General features: G+C 44.9%; 1 protein-coding gene and 1 long non-coding RNA gene across 8 annotated transcripts in view; both read right to left on the bottom strand.

Moving 5' to 3' along the window:
• Window positions 1-23268, bottom strand: part of LOC101941448 (2,7-anhydro-N-acetylneuraminate hydratase-like) — a 69599-nt gene that overhangs the window by 43862 nt on the left and 2469 nt on the right. For 5 of the 7 annotated variants that reach the window (XR_010591418.1, XM_065561195.1, XM_065561199.1 and 2 more), the window contains exons 3-4: window positions 10066-10150; window positions 5418-5491 (exon numbers count right to left, since the gene is read on the bottom strand). Coding sequence is in view for 6 of the 7 variants with exons in the window: in XM_065561195.1 (XP_065417267.1) it covers window positions 5418-5491; window positions 10066-10150 (159 nt within the window). In the remaining variant the exon portion in view is untranslated. The remainder of the gene's footprint in view (window positions 1-5417; window positions 5492-10065; window positions 10151-23268) is intronic. The other 2 variants (XM_065561196.1, XM_065561197.1) reach the window with 1 other exon arrangement.
• On the bottom strand, window positions 16789-18547 carry LOC135974193 (uncharacterized). The gene is made up of 2 exons (XR_010591419.1): window positions 18407-18547; window positions 16789-17740 (listed from the first exon to the last, which is right to left on the bottom strand). It is a non-coding gene; the product is annotated as an uncharacterized LOC135974193 (long non-coding RNA).

The following is a 23268-nucleotide window of genomic DNA, read 5'->3' as shown; positions in this document are numbered from 1 at the left end:
CCCACCCCAGGGAAGTGCTCTAACCAAAAGGCTGTAGGATATACAGGGGAGGCTTGGTTGTCTGAATGGGGTTTTTGTATTTCCTTTGCTCTTCATAAAAAGCTGGATGAAATCAAAACAAAGTGTTGAATTCAACCCACATATTTTTCCTTCAGATATTTGTTTCTCTAAGAAAAGTGAAAAAAAAAATCATTTTGGGTTGATCCAAAACTATTTTTATTTTTCAGTAGTGACTGAATTAATGTCATGCCTTTTGCATGCAGCCACTTAAGGTTTGTCTTCTGATTTACATTCTTCATTTGCCTTCCTCTTCCTGCTTCATATAACAACTTCCTGAAGACCCCCTGGGTCTGTAGAACATTCGGACTATCAAGCAGTCTTCCCTTTGTTTGTTTAATTGGATAGTGCAGTGTATTGTACTGTTGTACTGCCTTTTCGGCTTGGTATTAGTGGGCTTTGGACAAGGTCCTTCAGCTGTAAGCTCTTTGACACTCTTTATATAACCCGTTCTATAAATACATAATCTCAAAAAGTGATTTTCTAGATTTTTTATGTTAAAAAGGGATATTCATATCTTCTCTAAGGGGTTATAAATGCTAAGTATGATTATTATTACTAATAGAATATTCCATGTTTTAGTTCACTGACAATATTGCCAAAGTCCTTATGACGTTATAACTTGAATAATACTAGAGTTGATTTTCTAAGGGCAATTTACAGATTGATTTTTTTAGGGGAGGGGGTATTCCTTCTTTGAGCAAGTTAGTGGGGACAGGGGTGAGAAGCAGTAGATGTGCTATATATTGATTTTAGTAAGGCTTTGGTCATAGTCCCACATGACATTCTCATAAGAAAACTAGGGGAATGCAGTCTACTTGGAATTACTATAAGGTGGTTGCACAACTGGTTGAGAGATGATACTTAAAGAGTAGTTATCAATGGTTTGCTGTCAAATTGGGATGGCGTGTCTACTGGGATCCCACAGGGTCAGTCCTGGGTCCAGCGCTATTCAATAATTTTCATTAATGATTTGGATAATGGAGTTGCGAGCAATGTTCCCTCTAGTTTTTTCATCCATGTGTGAAATAAATTTTGTTATGTGCACCGAGATGAAGTGCGACACCAGTAGAAACAAAAAACCTAGATATACTATGTATATTTTTAAAAGTTACCATAGGGATAATTACTCCAGCCAGGACAGGTTAGGTATTTTAGAACTCAAAGAATTAAATTAAAGTGTAAGAGAGAAATAAAAATTATGAAATGCACAGACCAGTCAAAAAACGAAAACAACAGCACTTTGAAAAAATAAAATTACAGAGAATATATGTGCATTGCAGGAAGTACTAAGAAGTAACAACAACAATAATACAACTATGTGTTAGGAGGTGAGTGTGAAAGAGAGAGAGAGAGAGTGTGTGTGTGTGAGAGAGAGAGAGAGAGACACACACACACAGAGACAGTGTGTTTGCTGGCTGCTGGGGAAGTTTCTGAGAGACACCGTGCACTGTCTCTTTAAGGCACTCTCACTGAAAGCTCTCCTGCTCCGGAGCCCTGTCCCCCTTCCCCTGCTCTGTGGAGATGGGGTACATAGGAAGGAGGGAGAGGGACAGCGTGTGTGTGTGTGACAGAGAGAGATTGTGTGTGCTGGCTGCTGGGGAAGTCTCTGAGAGACCATGCGCTGTCTCTTTAAGTCACTTATTCACAACCCTGGGTTACTCACTGCCCAGAAAGTTTGTTCAGACCTCAGAAGCTCTCCTGCTCTGAGTCCTGAGCCCTGTCCCCCACCCCTGCTCTGCAGAGATGGGGTACAGGGGCGGGGGACACCCTCACGTTAGCGCCCCCTCCCATCCCCTGCTCTGCATAGCCAGCAGGAGGGTCCTGGGAGCAGCTGCCCAGGGACGCCAAGGCAGAGGGCAGGAGCAACGTGGCTGCAAAGCAGCGGGGGGCAGGGGCACCTGAACACAAGCTGCCAGATGTGCTAATCAAGAGCGCGGCACTTGAATCACTCCTGGGCAGCTGCCCAACCACACAGCTTAGAGGAACACAGGTTGCGAGTATACTTATAAAATTTGTGGAGGACAAGATTAGGATTCAGAACCACGCTGACAAACTGGAGAATTGGTCTGAAATCAACAAGATGAACTTCAATAAAGACAGTTGCAAAGTACTACACGTGGGAAAGAAAAATCAAATGCACAAATATAAAATGGGGACTAACTGGTTAGGCAGTAGAACTGCAGAAGAGGATCTGGGGATTATAATGGGTCACAAATTGTACATGGGTTAAGAATGCAGTGCAGTTGCAAAAAAAGGCTAATAGTCTGGGGCATACAGACAGGAGTTCTCAGAGCCCAGTTTAGAAGGCAGGCTTCAGGCTTGCTCCTTCATCAAGAGCTTGAACATTATTTCCTTGTTTTTACGAGATCTGCTCTTGAACGAGGGGCAGACCATACACTTAGCCTGTACATAGGTGTCTCCCAAACAGACACGAGAGTGTCCATCACTTACTGGGGCAGCCTGTCAGCAGAAAAGACAATGCTTAAAGCCTGGGGATCCCCTAGTTAACTAAAATCCCAAACCAGCCCTTCAAATGGGGAACCGGCAAAGGGGAAACAACAAACTCCAAATTAAACTAACTGCACTAAGTAGAAGTAAAGCTCCATCTCAGGCCAAAGGTGGTTGAGAAGGAACTGAGGGCAGACTTCCCGCACAGCCCTATGTATCCCCAGTATGGGTCATGAGGATGTGTGGGGTGCACCTGTGGGTAAAATGGGCACTGCTACCAAAATTCTCCAATCAAAGGCATGGGGGTGGACACTCACAAGAAGACCAACTGTCCTACCTTCAGTGGACATGGAGAACAAGGAACAGGCTTAAACTGCAGTAAGGGAGATTTAGGTTAGGTATTAGGAAAAACTTTCTAGCTATAAGGGTAGTTAAGCACTGGAATAGTCTTTCAAGGGAGGTTGTAGAACAGGGGTGGGCAAACTTTTTGGCCATGAATGCTCACAAAAGTGGGGATGGGGTGAGGGCTCTGGCTGGGGGTGGAGGCTCTGGAGTGGGGCTGGGGATGAGGGGTTTGCAGTGTAGGAGGGTGCCCCAGGCTGGGATCGAGGGGTTCAGAGGGTGGGAGGGGGATCAGGGCTGAGGCAGGGGTTTGGGGCATAGGGGGGTGAGGGCTCCGGCTGGGAATGCAGGCTCTGGGGTTTGGAGGGTGCTCCGAGTTGGGACCGAGGGGTTTGGAGGGGGATCAGTGCTGGGGCAGGAGGTTGGGGCGCGGCGGGGGGGAGTGGGTCAGGGGTGCAGGCTCGGGGCGGCGCTTACCTCAAGCGGCTCCCGGAAGCAGCGGCATGTCCCCCCTCCGGCTCCTACCCAGATGAGCGCCCAGGCAGCTCTGTTGCGCACTGCCCCATCTGCAGGCGATGCCCCTGCAGCTCCCATTGGCCGTGGTTCCTGGCCAATGGGAACTGCGGGGATGGCCCTTGGGGTGGGGGCAGTATGCGAAGTGGAGCCCCCTGGCTGCCCCTACGCATAGGAGCCAGAGGGAGGACATACTGCTGCGTCTGGGAGCCATGCGGAGCGACCCCGACCCTGCTCCCTGGCTGGAGCGCCGAAGGGGGTAAGCCCCAGACCTTGCTCCCCAGCAGGAGCTCGAGGGCCGGATTAAAATGGCTGACAGGCCAGATGTGGCCTGCGGGCCATAGTTTGCCCATTCCTTTTGTAGAATCCCCATCATTGGAGATTTTTTAAGAACAGGCTGGACAAACAGCTGTGAGGGACAATCTATGTTTACTTGATCCTGATGCACCGCCGTGGGCTGGCTTTGATTACTTCTCAAGATGCCTTGCAGCCCTACACTTCTACAATTCTATGTTTAAAATTTAAAAACCCTCATCTTAATTCCCGTCCTTTTGATTCTGCTTTGTTTCTACACTTACCAACATGAAAACCTGATTGTGCCGGTGATAGCTCCTCCGCAATGTGATGACTTTGGGGACTCTGTACAACTTACACGTTCTGGTTGATATTATGAAACTGCTGTATCATGTCAGGCCTCTATGTCTCTGGCCATGTCTACACTACAGAACCCACAGCAGCATGGGAATGCCAGCACAGCCTCCTAGTATAGACACACTCTACAATGACATATTTTTCTTTTGGCATATGATCACCACCTCCATGAACGACATTCACTACATCAACAGAAGCACTCTTCTGTTGACGTAGCTGCATCTATATTGTCAGGATAGTTACGTTGGTGAGGGGTGTATTTTTGTTCACACCCCCGACACAGATATGCCAACATAACTTCTAAGTGAGAACAAAATCTGTGTATCCACCATAGCCAACAACTATGTTCCTCCTCTGTGAGGTACAATGACGGAAATCAGTGACCATCTATTCGGGATGAAGCACCTCAGGACAATGGGCTTGCTCAAGCTGCTCTTCTCTGAAGTGATGGAGGGAGTGGAAATGATAGAAGAGAGAGAAGTGACCAAGCAAGAGGTTGCAAAGGCATTAACTGGAGGAAGGCTCCAGGAAACACACAGGAAATTTTGGGCAAGAAAGGGGAAGGAGACAAACCAGTCAAGGGGAGGAGGTAAACTGGGAGAGACACTCCAGCTTTCAGAACCCAAGCCACGCAACTGCCCCAGACACCATGACCCCAGCCCAGAGAACATTCCAGTGTGGGGAGGAAACTGAAAAGGGAAATGCAGGTAGGGTTTATTATTTTAATATAGATTAGTGGCATGAAAAATACACGAAGAAAGAGCGAAAGCATTGGAGAACCCTGTGCAAAGTGTTTATGAGTTTATAAATGACACCCAGCACCTGGTCCCCTTCGGGTAGGGATCGGAGAGGTGGTGTGTTGTGTGTTCAAGCTATGGGAGGAGGAATCTAAGGGCTCCGTCAGCACTGGTTCTAGGGGCTGGGCCAGGGAATGAGTGGCCTCGGCTCTTGGCTGTGAATGCCAGATAGAAGACTGGCAGCTTGAGAATGAGACCAGAGGCCCTCAGACAGCAGCACTAGTAGAACTCTGTTAAGACTCTGGGGGTTTAAAACACCTAAGGATTCAGCAGCTGGATTCCCTCACAGCAATCTGGTGAGCGGGGGGGCTCAACTGGACACGGTTGTCATCATTTAATGGGTTAGGTGTTAAATTCTGGATTTTAATTTTCCTAGCTAAGACGCTATTGGTAGAGAATGACTTAAGTCCTGGCATTGAATATTCATGCACGTTCATATTTTCCAAGTGCATATCAAACCTGTTGTGAGAAAGAATGGATCACAATAGTGAACAAACAAAGATTGGAAAGACAGAGCTAGGGGAATGATGTACACTTTATAATCCGGGGCTCTCCTCTGTTATTCCAGTTATGATTTTTGTGTAATGCTCAAGAAGTCGATAGTACCTTATGCAGTCTGTCTGGTGTTGCTATTATAACAGCATCCGCAAACCTCTCTCTCTCTGTGGCTACTTTCCAATCTGAAGGAAAAGAGATTTAAAATAGTGAGTCAACTAATGTCAGTAGTTGAGACAGCCTTTATGTTACAAAAAGTGAGCAAGTATAAAAAAGGAAAAATATTATTTCACATTAAAAAGAATAGAACAAACTATTTGTTACTACAGTGCAAGTTTTATATGCACCTCTTGAATTAATTCTAGGCTAAATTCCAAGTAGTCTGTTATACTAAAACTGATTCTATAATTAAGGCTGAGACAGTATTTTAGTGCCCCCTCTCTGCATTCACCGAAGTCAATTAAAATAGACTGAGCCTAAGATCCTATTTCAGATACTTAACTTTCTGAAACAATTAACATGACATATGAAGGGACAAAAGGTTACAGCCCAAAGGAAATGTTTAGAAGGTCTGAACAAATCCTACTGAGCTCTTTTTTAAAATGTTTCACCACATTTCTAAAATGTTTCATTGTTACTTTCTAAAAGTCCCAAAATAAAGGACAATTATATTAATATGGTAAAACAATTATTTTCTCAATCAAAACAAATATTAATATATTTAAATATACACAAAGCCTCTCCATGCATGGCTTACTTCATTGCACAGGATCATTTCATACAGGATTACTCTGAAATTGCTCTTGAAAGCAAGTGTATTAGACTGAAAAGCCAGTGATAGAATTAGTAACTGTAGGTAGTAGAAATATTCTTTTGTCTATTGTTTTTGGAGGCAGATATCCCATTTACGGTATTTTTGTAACACAAATCCACCTCACTCCAGTATTTGTTTTAGAGGGTTGTGATGGTCTACAGTGACTCTTTTCATCTTTTGCACAAACTACTCCTTGCAGTTGATGTATGTAGTACTTGCCTCAGAATGAAATCTGTCCAACAGTATTCCTGTTATTAGATTAGCACAGGAAGTTCAAAAAACAATGCCTATGCCATCTCAATTCATAGATGGCAACTCTTACTAGGTATGCAGAAAATAAAATATGCATATTAGCCAGTTTCTCCCTTATTTTGCCAACTGTAGCTTTAATACCTTTATATTTTTGTATGCATTGACCCACTGGGCACCCCCCAAAATAGTAACTTTTGATAAGCAATTCAAAGTGTTCACTGTAGGCCCGTACTTAAATAAAATGGATTTTTAAGAAGTGTTCAGATGCTTCTTTTCTACTCAACTTAAAACAACTCCACTTTAGAACTTAAAATTTGGCTTGTATGCAGGTCTACTGAGAAATACGATATGTGTAAATACTATATATGTAATTTGCTATATTTGAAGACATTGCTAAATAGAATCAGATGCAGTGAACATCACATAATGTGGATTCACAATCACTTTATCAATAGAGACACAGACTGCGTGCACTCTTCCAGATGCACTCTGAAATAGGCACAGTTGTGTTATTTCAGAGATCAGACAATCAAATAAATTTCCCCCCCTTATACTCCTAATTCCCTCAGACCCACTGAAATGCAGAAAGCCACAATAATCATTACTATGAAGTTCCCACCACTGTAGGTTTGCTTAAATCAAAGCCCATCATAGAATCATAGAATATCAGGGTTGGAAGGGACCTCAGGAGGTATCTAGTTCAACCCCCTGCTCAAAGCAGGACCAATTCCCAACTAAATCATCCCAGCCAGGGCTTTGTCAAGCCGGGCCTTAAAAACCTCTAAGGATGGAGATTCCACCACCTCCCTAGGGAACCCATTCCAGTGCTTCACCACCCTCCTAGTGAAAAAGTGTTTCCTAATATCCAACCTAAACCTCCCTCACTGCAACTTGAGACCATTACTCCTTGTTCTGTCATCTGCCACCACTGAGAACAGCCAAGCTCCATCCTCTTTGGAACCCCCCTTCAGGTAGTTGAAAGCAGCTATCAAATCCCCCCTCATTCGTCTCTTCTGGAGACTAAACAATCCCAGTTCCCTCAGCCTCTCCTCATAAGTCATGTGCTCCAGACCCCTAATCATTTTTGTTGCCCTCCGCTGGACTCTTTCCAATATTTCCACATCCTTCTTGTAGTGTGGGGCCCAAAACTGGACACAGTACTTCAGATGAGGCCTCACCAGTGTCGAATAAAGGGGAATGATCACGTTCCTCGATCTGCTGGCAATGCCCCTACTTATACAGCCCAAAATGCCGTTAGCCTTTTTGGCAACAAGAGCACACTGTTGACTCATATCCAGCTTCTCGTCCACTGTGACCCCTAGGTCCTTTTCTGCAGACCTGTTACCTAGCCTCTCGGTCCCTAGTCTGTAGCAGTCCATAGGATTCTTCCGTCCTAAGTGCTCTGCACTTGTCCTTGTTGAACCTCATCAGGTTGTTTTGGCCCAATCCTCTAATTTGTCTAGGTCCCTCTGTATCTGATCCCTACCCTCCAGTGTATGTACCACACCTCCCAGTTTAGTGACATCTGCAAACTTGCTGAGAATGCAGTCCACACCATCCTCCAGATCATTAATAAAGATATTAAACAAAACTGGCCCCAGGACTGACCCCTGGGGCACTCCGCTTGATACCGGCTGCCAGCTAGACATGGAGCCATTGATTACTACCCGTTGAGCCCGACGATCTAGACAGCTTTCTATCCACCTTATAGTCCATTCATCCAGCCCATACTTCTTTAACTTGGCGGCAAGAATACTGTGGGAGACCGTATCAAAAGCTTTGCTAAAGTCAAGGAATAACACATCCACTGCTTTCCCCTCATCCACAGAGCCAGTTATCTCCTCATAGAAGGCAATTAGGTTAGTCAGGCATGACTTCCCCTTGGTGAATCCATGCTGACTGTTCCTGATCACTTTCCTCTCCTCTAAGTGTTTCATAATTGATTCCTTGAGGACCTGCTCCATGATTTTTCCATGATCACTTTATCAAGATCTAACGATTCCCTCACTAAGCAGATCCCATCCTAACTCACACACTTTCCTTCAAAACAATAGTTCACTATTTTTATTCAGTACAGTGGAACTCCAATTATCCAATCTTATCCAGATCAGATAACCAAAAATCCAGGTAAACCAGATAATGGCCACCAGGGGCTGACAGCACGAGCCCCAGCCAGCTGGGGGCTCACAGTGGTTCAGTTAATAAGGAGAGCCAGAAAATGGAGTACTCCTGCAGGAATTCTGTGCCACTGCACACACGCAGAATTAATGTCCCCCACAGATTTCTTTGCTTCCCCACAGAAAAATTGCTTCTGACAGGGAAGCAAAGGGAAGCCACAAGAGCAGTCATGCGCCCCTCCCTGGCAGCATAGGCACATTGTTCAGGCACCTGGAGCAGCTTGCGGAGACTGAAATCACCACTGGGGGTATGTGTGCTGGGCTTGGCAGGCATGCATGCAGGAGGAGACATCAATCAATGCCGGGGGTAGGGGGAGGAGCTTGGCCTGTCAATGAACGAGACTCTGTCCCTCTCGCTTGCTATTGTGGCACACCTGGCATGGGAGGCAGGGCTTTGGCGTGTTTCTGAGAAGGTAGGCATGAGGCAGGCACTGTCAGGCAGAGCAGCATGTAGCAGCCTGCCTGCTTTGTGAATTGTTCCCATTGTTCTTAGTGAATTCCCCCAGGAGTATAAAACAGGTGTAAAAAATTTCAAGGTCCTTTACATTGCCAGAGTGGTGTAAAGGACAGTATGGCCTTATAAATGCTCATGGTGCTTTAGTCAATAGAACTGGTCTAAATTTTTGGACTGAAAAATGTTCTTATCAAAATGTGCTCCAGGAACTGTTTGCTACTGACCTGTCTGGCGATGGTGAGTAGCCAATATACATTTTGATTCTCCAACCCTCACTTGCGCTTCAGTTGCCTATGATGTAATTCTGAGCATAAGGCTGCATATATTTATTGACTAATAACTAGAAATAAAGGGTCAAAACTAGCTACATTACTATTAGACAAAGGCAATTTGGAGATTTCCTCCAGTGCTCCCCACTCCTATTCTCCATCCATCATATAGTCCTTTAAATAAATTACCAAAATAATTGAAACTGGCATGATTATATTGCGTTATTTTGACAAATAAAATATGCAGAATTTTAAAATGTGTGCAGAATTTTTAATTTTTTGGTGCAGAATTCTCCAAGGAGTAAATGGAGACTCAGTGAAGCAGGGTTCTACTGTATTTAAAAGTGTTTAGATTTCAACGGGTAGATATCACATTATAGGTCTTATTGTTCTCACAGCAAAAACATTTCGCTATTACTGTAGAATAAAATGTCACAAAAGGAAGACATGAGCAGATTACCTAAAAATGGCAACAGTGGTTGTTTCTATGATCTGGTATAAGTAATTTTGTTCTAACATGTACAGTCACCAAGGGAACATCATCCTTCTAAAGATGAGAAGTTATAGTTTTTTTAAACTATGTCAAGACTGCTTAAAGCCCTGAATGGGCATTTTTTGATTATTTTTTTAAATACAAAATAATACTATATTCCATAAATACAATCCCCAGATGTATGTCCTAAAAGGCACTGCATATGAACTAATATTAGTGTTTGGATTTAGAGAAATATATTTCATTAATTTAGTCTTTCATAATATGGCCTATAGAACAAGACAGCGAGGCAAATATTACCATTAAATACATTTTTCTTGTCAATGCTGTGAATCTTCTGAAGGTCATTTCTAGCAAAAGCATGAGGATCTGCAACTCCAACTACCTAAAAAAAGAAGAACATTGTTATGTTCTGCAAACAGCTGTGGGAGTGTCAATACCAGAAAGATGTCAACAAAAGAATTCAGAGAACAGCAACAAAGTGATTAGGCAGATGAAGATATTGACTAAAGTGAAAATATTCCAGGAACTAAGTACAACCTGGCTTAATAGCTATATGGGAAGAGGATAACCATTTACAAGTATACATAGGGTTTACACGTTAAGGAGGAAGAGGAATTATTTAGGACAGCATAATTAAGATTACATACAAAAAGCCAAGTTCAGTAGTTATAAAGTTAAATACCCAAAAGTTAGTAAATGCCAGATTTACAGTCACCCATGAAACCTTAATTTGGCTCCCCTATGCATCTATCTTGTGCAGTGGTTACTCCTGGGGGAATTCTGTGCCAAAAATTTAAAAATTCTGCACACAATATTTGAAAATTCTGCATATTTTATTTGTCAAAATACAATATAATCATGCCAGTTTCAATTATTTTGGTAATTTATTTCAAAATATCTGTCAGCAAGTATGTCTGTAACAATACAGACCCCCCCCCCCGCGCCAAAAAAAAAGATTCTGGTAATTTTTTTTTTTTTGACAAATAGATTCCTTACTAGGCATATTAATACAGAATGTTGTGTAATTCATTTAAATTATAATACAGAACTGTATTTCCTGCACCTGTCAGAAGCACTGCAAAGGCTTGGCGGAGTCAGGGGTAATGGAGGAACAGAGGGAGAGGGAAGGCGCCTAGGAGTGAACCTGGAGGGTGTTGGGTGTGATGGATTTTTTGAGGGGTGGGGAGGGGATTGTTGGGAAGCCTCCCACATGCAGATCCTGCCTGACCTCAAGCCTCTCCCATTCAGTCAGGCACATCTGCCCCGTCCCTGCACCCCCCATCCCCGTGGGTCTCTGAAGCCCTCCCCACCCCATCCCCAGGCTCAATGCTGTCAGCCCACTAGCTCCTGAGCCCATTCCCCGGTCTGGCCCTCCCCCCTAGCTATTCTGAACCCCAGTCTGTGACCCCTCAGCAGTCGTGTTCCCCACTCTGTCCTAACCTGATTCCGCAGGCAGGGTGCTGTGATCAACTTCTACTCCTGAGGGAATTCTGCACCACTGGGCAGAGAATTTTTTATTTTCCCTGCATAAAATACAGTTTGCCTAAGAAGTGCTGCAGTCCTGCGTTTTGCCCACCAGAAGCTGCTCTGGCACCAGAACGGCCGGCATGAACGCAGCCAGCTGTTCTGGCACCACAGTGGCTTAAGGCAGGACTGCAGCACTTCTTAGGCAAAATGTATTTTATGCAGGAAAATACAAAATGATGTGAGACAGAGGAATTCTGCACGTCCGCTGATGGTCAGAATTCCCTCAGGAGTAAGTGATAATAGTGTGCTATCATTGTAATTAAAGGTCATAATGCATAAACACAAGGGGGACAAATTAAGGTTGCAGAGGCCGCCATAGATCTGGGATTTTCTTAACATCTGAGCGCGTAACTTGGCAACCTAAAGTGTTCCCCCCTCCCCTGTATGTAAATTCATAGAGTATTTTTAAAAGGTAAAAACAAATTCTATTATGTACAATTACATTATCATCAGTAGGATTTGAACCCTGGACTTTAGCTAGTCCTGTAGTGCAAGCTTTGCCTAGGTTAGCTGGCAGCAAGAGAAGGGCTATCTCAAGGGCTATGTGTTCATATCACCTTTGTATTTTGGATGATAGATATGTATGTCTGTATTACAAAACTTGTGCTATGCTTTCGGGTGATACCCCTAGGCAGTTTGGCAACAGAACTGCCTAGCCTGCTTGATGGCCCATTAAGGACCATCAGTTATACAACTGACCCATTGAGAGAAGGCAGATACCCTTATGACTCAGCAAGGCATGCAGGGGACATGCCCATGGACAGAACTCTAAGACTTTCAAGCCATGTGCTAGGCAGCTTGTGTTTAAAACAAAGGAAGCACAGGCCGCATGGCAAAAGACTATAAAAGGCAGCTACATCTTCTCCACTTTGTCTTCATTCCTGCTTCTTACCTCCAGAGGAACTTTGCTACAAACTTAAGCTCTGAAAAAAGGACTGAATGACCCATCCAAACTAGGGATGTATTCCAGATGGACTTCCAAGCCAGCAAAGTCACCAATACTGTGAAGAACCTGATATATGGACTTTGAAGTCTTTGTATGTATGTGACGGTTTTACCATTTAACAACTCTCTTCTTTCTTTCTTTCTTTCTAATAAATGTTTAGTTTTAGACACTAAAGGAGTGGCTGGCAGCATGGTATTTTGAGTAAGATCCAAACCTATACTCACCTGGTAACATGGCTGACCCTTTGGGGTCAGAACATTTTGTATAGGTGAGCAGAGTTTAAAATAACTTCTCATTGTACTGCACCTAGGTCAGGGCCAGCTCCAAGCACCAGCTTGCCAAGCAGGTGCTTGGGGCGGCCACTCCGGAGAGAGATGGCACGTCCAGCTATTCGGCAGCAATTCGGCGGACGGTCCCTCACTCCTGCTTGGGGCGGCAAAAACCCTGGAGCTGGCCCTGACCTAGGTGCTGATTGTGAGCCAGAGAACTGGAATGCAATAAAGGGGGCTGTGTGATTTCTTTTTTGCTTCTTGATAACCGGTGTGGGGGATCAGCAGCACAAGTTGTGACTGGTTGGGGAGTTTAACTTCAGTGTTACCCACCAGTCTGGGGAGTATCTGCTCTCCTTTTTGCAGCCTGCCCTTACCTTAGCATTTCCAGTGAGGGCTGCCACAGAGAGGTCCCTGTGGAACAGTTTGTGTGCTCTGGGATGTCCTCCATAGAGATCTCGAGGAAACTTTCCCAGAGGTAGTCTGCAATCCTCTGCTGAAGGTTGCTGGGGAGAGCAGCCTTATTTCTTCTGCAGCGGTAGGACATTTTCCCAAGCCATTCAGCAATTACTTCAGCAGGGATCATTGCAGCACACAGACTAGCAGCATATGGACCTGATCTGCAGCCACATGGTGCAGGAGCTGTTCCGTTTCAGCTTCCGTGCCCTTAGGAGTGAGATCAGCTAAAGTCACCAGTGCCTGTGGCAAACTGTGCCAGTATTCAGTGTAATTGCCCTATCCACATATACTCATGCCCATGAGCTCCCTCCTTAGTGTGCCACCTTGCCCCCTACCCTCCAGGCCATACGCAGCATGGCTAGGACTGTCGCTGTGCTTTAGGAATCCTAAGCAGAAGAGAATGCAGTGCTTGTAAATCGCGTGGATCAAGGGGAGTGAATACACTCACAACAGTACTTCTGTAGAGTGTAGCTAGGGCTGTCAATTAATCACAGTTAACTCATACGATCAAATCAAATTAATCGTGATTAATCACACAGAATACCAATTGAAATTTATTAAACATTTTTGGATGTTTTTCTACATTTTCAATGTTAATTTCAATTACAAAACAGAATACAAAGTGCACAGTGCTCACTATATATATATTTTATTACAAATATAGGCACTGTAAAAATACTATTTCTTTTATCATTTTTCAGTTCACCTCATGAAAGTACTGAAGTGCAATCTCTGTACCGTGAAAGTGTAACTTAAAAATGCAGATTTTTTTGGTTGCATAACAGCACTCAAAAACAAAACAGTGTAAAACTTTAGAGCCTACAAGTCCACTCAGTCCTACTTATTCTGCCAATCACTAAGTCAAACAAGTTTGTTTACATTGATGGGAGATACTGCTGCCTGCTTCTTTACAATGTCACCTGAAAGTGAGAACGGGTGTTCACATGGCACTTTTGCAGCCAGCATTGCAAGGTATTTACATGCCAGATATGCTAAACATTCGTATGCCCCTTCTATGCTTTGGCCACCATTCCAGAGGACATGCTTCCATGCTGATGATGCTAGTTTAAAAAAATAAAAAGCGTCAATTAAATTTGTGACTGTACTTCTTGGGGGGAGAATTGTATGTCTCCTGTTCTACCCACATATGCATATATTTCATGTTATAGCTATCTCGGATGATTACCCAGCACATACTTGTTTTAAGAACACTTTCACAGCAGATTTGACAAAACGCAGAAAAGGTACTGATGTGAGATTTCTAAAACTAGCTACAGCACTCAACCCAAGGTTTAAGAATCTGAAGTGCCTTCCAAAATCTGAGAGGGATGATGTGTGCAGCATGCTTTTAGAAGTCTTAAAAGAGCAACACTCTGATGCAAAAACTTCAGAACCCAAACCACCAAAAAAGAAAATCAGCCTTCTGCTGGTGGCATCTGACTCAGATAATGAAAATGAAAATGTGTCAGTCTGCGCTGCTTTGGATTGTTATCAAGCAGAACCTGTCATCAGCATGGAAGCATGTCCTCTGGAATGGTGGTTGAAGCATGAAGGGGCATACGAATGTTTAGCACATCTGGCACGTAAATACCTTGCAACGCCGGCTACAAAAGTGCCATGTGAACGCCTGTTCTCACTTTCAGATGACATTGTAAATAAGCAGGCAGCAGTATCTCCCGTCAATGTAAACAAACTTGTTTGACTTAGCGATTGGCAGAATAAGTAGGACTTAAAACCTCTCTGGCTTTAAGATTAAGCTAGATAAGTTTATGGAGGGAATGGTTTGATGGGAGAACGTGATTTTAGTCAATTAATCAACAGCATGCCATCGCTGGTAAATAGTATCAATAGTCAATGAGGGTCTGGCTAGAGAATCTTGCCTGCATGCTCGGGGTTCTACTGATCGCCATATTTGGGGTCGGGAAGGAATTTTCCTCCAGGGTAGATTGGCTGAGGCCCTGGAGGTTTTTCGCCTTCCTCCGCAGCATGGGGCGGGGGTCGCTAGCTGGAGGATTCTCTGCAACTTGAAGTCTTTAAATCACAGGATTTGGGGACTTCAACAGCTGAGTCAAGGGAAAGGTGGTGGGTCAGCTTTTGTGGCCTGCATCATAGAATATCAGGGTTGGAAGGGACCTCAAGAGGTCATCTAGTCCAACCCCCTGCTCAAAGCAGGACCAATTCCCAACTAAATCATCCCAGCCAGGGCTTTGTCAAGCTGGGCCTTAAAAACCTCCAAGGAAGGAGACTCCACCACCTCCCTAGGTAACGCATTCCAGTGTTTCACCACCCGCCTAGTGAAACAGTTTTTCCTAATATCCAACCTGGACCTCCCCCACTGCAACTTGAGACCATTGCTCCTTGTTCTGTCATCTGCCACCACTGAGAACAGCCGAGCTCCATCCTCTTTGGAACCCCCCTTCAGGTAGCTGAAGGCTGCTATCAAATCCCCCCTCATTCTTCTCTTCTGGAGACTAAACAATCCCAGTTCCCTCAGCCTCTCCTCATAAGTCATGTGCTCCAGACCCCTAATCATTTTTTTGTTGCCTTAACAATCATGCAGGAGGTCAGACTAGATGATCATAATGGTCCCTTCTGACCTTAAAGTCTATGAGTGGACTTGTAGGCTCTAAAGTTTTACATTGTTTTGTTTTTGAATACAGGTGGGTGTTTTTTTTTTTTTTTTTTTTACATTTCTACATTTGTAAGTTCAACTTTCATGATAAAGGCATTGCACCACAGTACTTGTATGAGGTGAATTGAAAAATACCATTTTTAGTGCAAATACCTGTAATAAAATATAAAGTGGGCACTGTACACATTGTAATTGATATTAATATTTGAAAATGTAGTAAACATCCCAAAATATTTCAAATAAATAGCATTGTACTGTTTAATGTGATTAATTGCAGTTAATTTTTTTAATCACTTGTCAGCCCTAATTGTAGCTTTTACAGCTGGAAACATAACCGTAAGCGGCTCTCCATGCACACCCACAGAAAGGCTCAGCCAGGCAAGGAGAAGGAAGAAGACATGGGATGACATGTTCTAAGAGATCCTGCAAACCTCTGACGCTATGGATACCAAGCAGAGGGCTTGGAGGATCATGCTCACAGACAGAACGGACAGAGGTTGTGCAGATGAGAGAAAAGTGCAGGACATGGAGAGTGACATGCAGCAGGATTAAAGTGTTTCTCAAGCAGCAAATAGACATCCTGGAGACTCTTACTGACCTTCAAGCTCAACAGATCGATGCTTGCCTCCCTTTGTGGCCAGAGAACTGTGTTCTGGTACCTCCCTACATTCCACACAGCGTACAGGGCTGTTGCAATACCTCTACCACTCCACCCCAGGGAAAGAGTATAAACAATCACAGCTGCATGTACACTGATCTGTGAGACAGGGTCGGTGAATGTGTTTGTTCTTTTAAAGATTCTTTTCCCTGTATTAATAAAGTTTCATTCAGTTATAAATACAGTAGAACCTCAGAGTTACAAACTGACCAGTCAATCACGCACCTCATCTGGAACGGGAAGTACACAATCACGCAGCACCAGAGACCAAAAAAAGAAAAAGCAAGTACCATACTTTGTTTAACAAACTATTAAAAGAATAAAAGGAAAGCAGCATTTTTCTTTTGCATAGTAAAGTTTCAAAGCTGTATTAAGTCAATGTTCAGTTGTAAACTTTTGAAAGAACATACATAACATTTTGTTCAGCGTTACAAACATTTTGAGAGTTATTCACAACCTCCATTCCCAAGGTGTTCATAACTGAGGTTTTACTGTATATCTGTTTGCATGTGTTTGGAATAAAAGTCTATTTATGGAAACGTAATTCACTTTTATTAGTTCACAACACAGTGGTTTGGGCTGACATTCACAGATAATAGCAATAGGTGCATTCGCAATGTTACACTACTACTACAAAAAGCAGTCATTACAAGGTTCATACTGAGGTGCAAAAAAACCACCAATGACAGGTACACAACAAACACCACAAATTACTGTGGCTCATCATTAAAATGGTCTTTCAAAGCCTCCCTGAGCTGTATAGCTCCCTGCTGAGCTCTTAGAGCCTCTACCCTGGCGGCAACTTCTCCCCCTTTGCTTTACAGATATTAGGGAGCACACAGCAGGCAGCTAGAGCCATAGGGATATTTTTTTCACTGATGCCAGCAGCCTTTCAAGCAGCCAAAGGCACACTGAGTCACTGCACCTTCAGAGCCTGTTGCTGAAGTGCTCCTTGATGCTGTCAAGGTGGCCGCTGTAAGGCTTCCTGAGCCATGGGAGCATGAGGTAGGCTGGATATCTCAGGATCACTATTGATATTTCCCCATCGCCAATAATCCTCTGGTCTGAAAAGAGTCCCTGCTTGCAGCTTTCTGAACAAGCCTGTGTTCTTAAAGTTGCGTGCATCATGCACCTCCTCTGACATTCCTGCATTGATGTTGGTTAAATGTCCCTGGCGATCCACCAGCTCTTGCAATACCATACAAAAGTAGCCCTTTCTGTTGATGTACTCTGTGGCACAGTTGTCTGGTCCCAAGATAGAGGGTACGCACATCCCTATCACCCCACCACAGTTGGGAAACCCCATTGCTACAAAACCATCCACTACATGCTGCTGATTGCCTCGCTCCATGCTCTCTGCTCACAATCCGAAGCACCAGACAACTGCAGCACCTCCTTGAACAAGTCTGCTTTACTCCTCCTTATCCGAGAGAGGTGATCAGCTGGTGTGTGGGAGACCGTCAAGGGCACATCTGCAGCTGCTAAAGAAACAATAGAGGTGTTATTGTCTGTGCACTTATACCCTTGATCTAAACAAGCAACAAGCGCATCTTTCTCACTTTCCCTTGGTGCACTCACAGCATGGTGGTAGCCCCAGCCATGGTGAGTATGACCCAGGGGAAAGGAGTGAGTTGGGACAAAGGTGTGTGTGTGGGGGGGGAATGGGTGGTACCCCTCGGGTATCAGTACCAATGCATAAGGCTACGGTACTGAATACTGGCACTGTTATCCACAGGTGCGGGGATTGCAGCTGATCTCACTCCTAAGGTTAACCGATGCTGCAAGGTTCCAGCTGCAGACGGGGACTGTATGCTGATGCCCTATGTGCTGCTATCCTGCCTGCTGAAGTAATTGCTGAGTGGCCACCACAGGGGAAGAAACAAAGCAGCCCTCCCAAAAACCCTTCAGCAGAAGATTGCAGATTACCGCCAGGAAACTTTCCTAGAGATCTCTATGGAGGATTCATGGGATAGCCCATTGTGCATAAACAAACTTTTCCACAGGGCCCCCTCTGCCTAGCTGTGCAGGGGAATGAGAAGCAGATAGCAACTGTTTCTGCACTGGTTATTTCACTAGCTCTTGTAGCCCAATTTAAAAAGCAGTACATGAGCAGATGTGTCCCTGCAGCATTGAAGCAGAGTGCTTACCAGAGCTTCCCGCCCCTGCATCCGGCTTGCCAGGGTTGGACTGCTGAGACTGGCTAGACCGCTCAGGACTCAAAGGAGATCCTGGCTCTCCATGCCACTGGGTCTCCCTGTTGCCTGTCCCTCATTCTCCTCCGCCTCCACTTCCTCGTCCAACACGTCGTCCTCTGTGTTCACTCCGGTGACCAGGGACTCCAGCCCTGAAGTACCCACAGGGCTCTTGGGGGTGGAGGTAGGGTCGCTGCCAAGGATGGCATGAAGCTCCCTGTAGAAGCAGCAGGTTTACAGCTCTGCACCAGAGTGTCTATTTGCCTTCTTTGCCTTCTGGTACACCTGTCTCAGCTCCTTGATTTTTACGCCGCACTGCAGCGTGTCGCTGCCATAGCCCTTCTCCACCATGCCCCAAGCCAGGGGTCTCAAACTCAAATGACCACGAGGGCCACATGAGGACTAGTTCATTGGCCTGAGGGCCGCATCACTGACACACACCCCCTCGCTAACCCCGGCCCTGCCCCCACTCCACCCCTTCCCTGCCCCCATTCTAACTCCGCCCCCTCTCTGCCCCCAGAGGGTGCATGAGGGGTGTGTCGGGGGCTCAGGGCAGGGAGTTGAGGTGCAGGCAGGGGGCTCAGGGTACAGAAGGGGTGTGGGATGCAGCAGGGGGCTCAGATCAGGGGGTTGGGGTGTGGGATGTGGCAGGGGGCTCAGGGCAGGGAGTTGGGGGGCAGGAGGGGTGTGGAATGTGGGATGTGGCAGGGGGCTCAGGGCAGGGGGTTGGGGTGCAGGCAGGGGACTCAGGGCAGGAGGGCTTCAGGCTCCGGGGTGGCAGCGGCACACACCGTGGCCGGGGCAGCCTGCCGGCCTCGGCCCTGCTCCGGGAAGTAGCTGGAACCATGTCCCTGCGGCCCCTGGGTGAGGGGGACACAGGGCTCCGCACGCTGCTTGCCGCTCCTCCAGGTACCTCCCCCAAAGCTCCCATTGGCCGCGGATCCCCATTCCTGGCCAATGGGAGCTGCAGGGGGGCATGCCTGGAAGCCAGGGCAACACACGGACGGAGCCCTCTGCTTCCCCCACACCCTCGGCTGCAGGGACGTGATGCCAGCCGGCGCGGGGCTCGAGGGGGGCAATCCCGCAGGTGTAGTTTGCCCACCCCTGGTCTGGAGGTAGGCCGGGGGGGGCTGGTGCCAGCTGCTCAGCGTGCCGCAGGAAACAGCCCCGTGGGCCGTGTGTTTGAGACCCCTGCCCCAAGCGATCTTGCCGTAGATATCAAAGTTCTGCAGCTGGAGCGCAGCTGTGATTGCACAGCCTGCTCTCCTCACAGACCCAGGAGATCCACCATCTCCCGTGTACTCCAGGCAGGAGTGTGTTTGCTGCATGGAGCCAGCAGTCAATTGGGCAGCTGCTAGGTGAGCTCTCCAGGCCCAGCAAACAGGAAGAGCAATTTCAAAATTTCCTGGGGCTTGAAAGGGGATGGGACGTTCTACCTGGCTACAGGGCAGAGGAGTTGAAAATGGTGACCAGAGCGGTCACAGTGAGCATTGCAGGACAGCTCCTGGAAACCACTTAAGGCAACGTCTAACAGACACTGCCTCAGTCTAACTAGGTTGCAAAAAGCACTGCCTCTCGCCCAGGTCGGTGTAGCAGGCGAGTTAAAGAGGCGGGAAGAGCATTGCGGTGCGTACACCTCCATAGTTAGGTCGCCATGAGCTGCCTTACGTCAACTTAACTTTGTAGTGTAGACATGCCCTAATTCTTCACTTGTGATTTTTGTCAAGCTGAAATTCAAATTCAATTAAAATGCACAAAAAAACCCAGCAATTTAGTTTTATTTAACTAATAAGAAAGTCTCTTATGTATCTGGCACATTTAAGAAGAATGTTTATCAAAACACGTTTTGCATTTAAGACTACGTGATTAATTAAACTAGGTATCATCTGTAGTTAATGAATTGAACTGATCGTGATGACCAGAAACATCCTTCAAGATTTTAGAACTATTCAATCTCCTCTCAAAGCTAGTTTTTATTCATAGATTGGAAGAGGAAACACGCTTTTCTGCTTTTTCAACTCCCACTGGCCTCTTTGAATGAATTATAGTCATCAACTGAAAATATTCTCTCCACACTTGCAGAAAAGACTACTGCTGTAAAAAGCTGGTTTAGCACTTCAGCTAATGCTAGTTCAAGTGTTTAGCTAGTGACTTGCACTAGTTCAGCGATTTGACTTTCTTTAAAATTTAAGAAAAACACATATTGCTTAATTTTTTTAAGTTTACAATAAATTATTATAGTAAGTTAAGGGTTTACCCTAGTTCATCATAATTTCAAATTTAATTTTAAATATTCAATTTAAAAAATCTGATTTAAATACCCCCCTTTAAAAAAAAAATCAGCAATTTTTATCCACCCTGGACAAGTGAAAGGCACATCTCTAGCCCAGGGTTTTGCCATGCTAAATTCCAAAGACCTGCTGCTCACAATGGAGAGCTTAGTGTTTCCTCAAAGAGACCACAAAAATCTTTCATAATGGGTAACTTTTGGAAGCCTAAATCAAGGGGTCACTATTAGCAACAATAAAATAAAAACAACACAGCATTTTACATATTCAAAACACTGCAAACACTTTAACCTAGGAGTCAGGAAAGAAAACTTAGCAAAGAAAATTTTAGGCTGAATTTCAGGAAAAAAATCCTGACAATCATTTAATAGGTTGTAGAAACATCTCCTCATTAAAGCCACATCATTTAGGGTATTTAAAACTTGACCGAATAAAACACCACACCACTTACTGTAGGAAACTCTCTTTAAATTGCAACAAAAATAATGGAAACAAAAACCAAGCTAGCAAACAAAACTAACGAAACATCAGATCAGATAATTAAGTCTGACATTGAACATGTAGCTCAACAAACCCAAGCTCTGTTGAACCATAAAGTGGAGCAAATTCAAAAGATGGAGACCCTCTACCAAGGACACCCTCCCATGCGTCTGACGAAGTGGGTATTCACCCACGAAAGCTTATGCTCCAACATCTGTTAGTCTTAAAGGTGCCACAGGACTCTCTGTTGCTTTTTACAGTATCCCAAATGATTTCCATTGCTGTGATGGAGTATAGGACAAGAGGTGTCTCAGACAACTTGATCCCAGATCATTCAAGGTTTAAAAAACCTGACCAACTTGACCTGGACCTGGAAGCACGTCAAAGACGATCTGGCACAGAGGTGCCTGGGGCAGCCCTCACTGGAAATGCCAAGGTCAGGGAAAGCTGCAAATGAAGAGCAGAAGCCTGGTGGGTAACGCTGAAGTTAAACTCCCCAACCAGTCACAAACTGTGCTGCTTGTAACCAGAAGTGCCCCCCGCCCCCGTTTGCTCTTTCAGGTGCAGTCTGAACAGTATCCTGTTATGCCCTTACAAAGCTAAGAGCAGAGGTAAGTCCCCAATGATGTCAGATGCTTGCTTAAAGCTGCATAACTTTATCTAATCAATTGTATTCATGCTTATGAATATGTAATCGATTAATGTAAGGAATGAGTGAGATAGTGTGAGTGAGTAACAGCCAATGGCAAAACAAAGAGGCAAATCTCTTTTATGGAACCATGGTATTATCTTGGTAAATGTATAAATCTTGAGACTGGCGGCCAGGTCAGGAGTAACAACAAGGAAATGTAAGAGCACGCTAAACTCGGGACTGGACCAGAAGCAGTAGAGCCCTCCCACAGATCCGAAGGGACTTCGGGACTCTTGTCGCCTCAAAGCACAAAGAATTCAGGACAGCAATGGGCCAAATAGGCCTGCCAGAGACCTGCAAAGCATATTGGCAAGAAGTAGGCAAAACCCATTCAATTAGCATGGACACTGACCAGACTCTCTCCTCTAGCTACTATCACCAACATCTTAGTGATGATATTTCAGCCCAATATGTTACACTATTTCCCCGGGTGGCTTTTCACATACACATTGACCAGGAGGGGCATCAAGAACTCTCTGTGTAAGAGCCCTTTGTAAGGAGCAGCAGTTGCCCAACACTACCCTCTGTATCTTGTACAGAGGGAGGAACAAACTACTGAAGGGTCATTTTGTCTATCCCTACAAGAACGTACAGGAGAGTAAAAACCTCAGTAGCGAATGGCATCAAAAGGCAGAAATAATTAGTAGAATCAGTTTGGCATCTTACTTGAGATCAACTGTCAATACAATGAGTCTCTCTTCCATTCCCAAATCTGAAGCCAGATTGATAGGGACCCTGGAAATTGACGGAGCTTAGTGCAGCTGTAAACAAAACAAAACCCACCACCACCTTCTCAATCTTCCATTTAAAAAAATATTCAAGACTGCAATATAGTTGGTGAATTTCCAGAGCAAGTCAAACTGCTATTTGTAAGACTTTGGACAGCCTGTTGCCCTCAACAAGAAAATCATTGACAGTTTCTTGTAATAATGGGTCTAAAGTCTTGTTACTGACTTTAACCACCCATGGAAGACATTCTTCTAGTACACAAATAGTTGTTGTTGCTGTCTGAGAGTACGTCTACATTGCAACTAAACACCTACAGCTGACTCAGGGTCACAGGGCTCAGGCTGTGGGGCTTTTTAACTGTGGTGGAGATGTTTGATCTCAGACTGGAGTCCAGGCTCTGTCTACTGGAGCAAACCAAGTCATCACAGGACTAACAGAATCCTCCAGCTTGTTTAGGCCAAGCATCTTATCCATTACCAGAATACAGGTGGCAATTGTCTTATTAGCAATTGACTGTATGTTAAACAGCATGTGTTGAAGATTAACTCCCAAAATGAAGTCATTAGCAAGATCAGTGGGATAATGAGGTTAGCAAGCGCCACGCCTTGAAGATAGCCACAGTCCTGGCA

This window comes from Chrysemys picta, chromosome 11, assembly GCF_011386835.1.
Source record: "Chrysemys picta bellii isolate R12L10 chromosome 11, ASM1138683v2, whole genome shotgun sequence".
Taxonomy (NCBI): domain Eukaryota; kingdom Metazoa; phylum Chordata; order Testudines; family Emydidae; genus Chrysemys; species Chrysemys picta.
The sequence above is the reverse complement of the archived record's forward strand: the minus strand, read 5'-3'. Positions and strand labels throughout refer to the sequence as shown.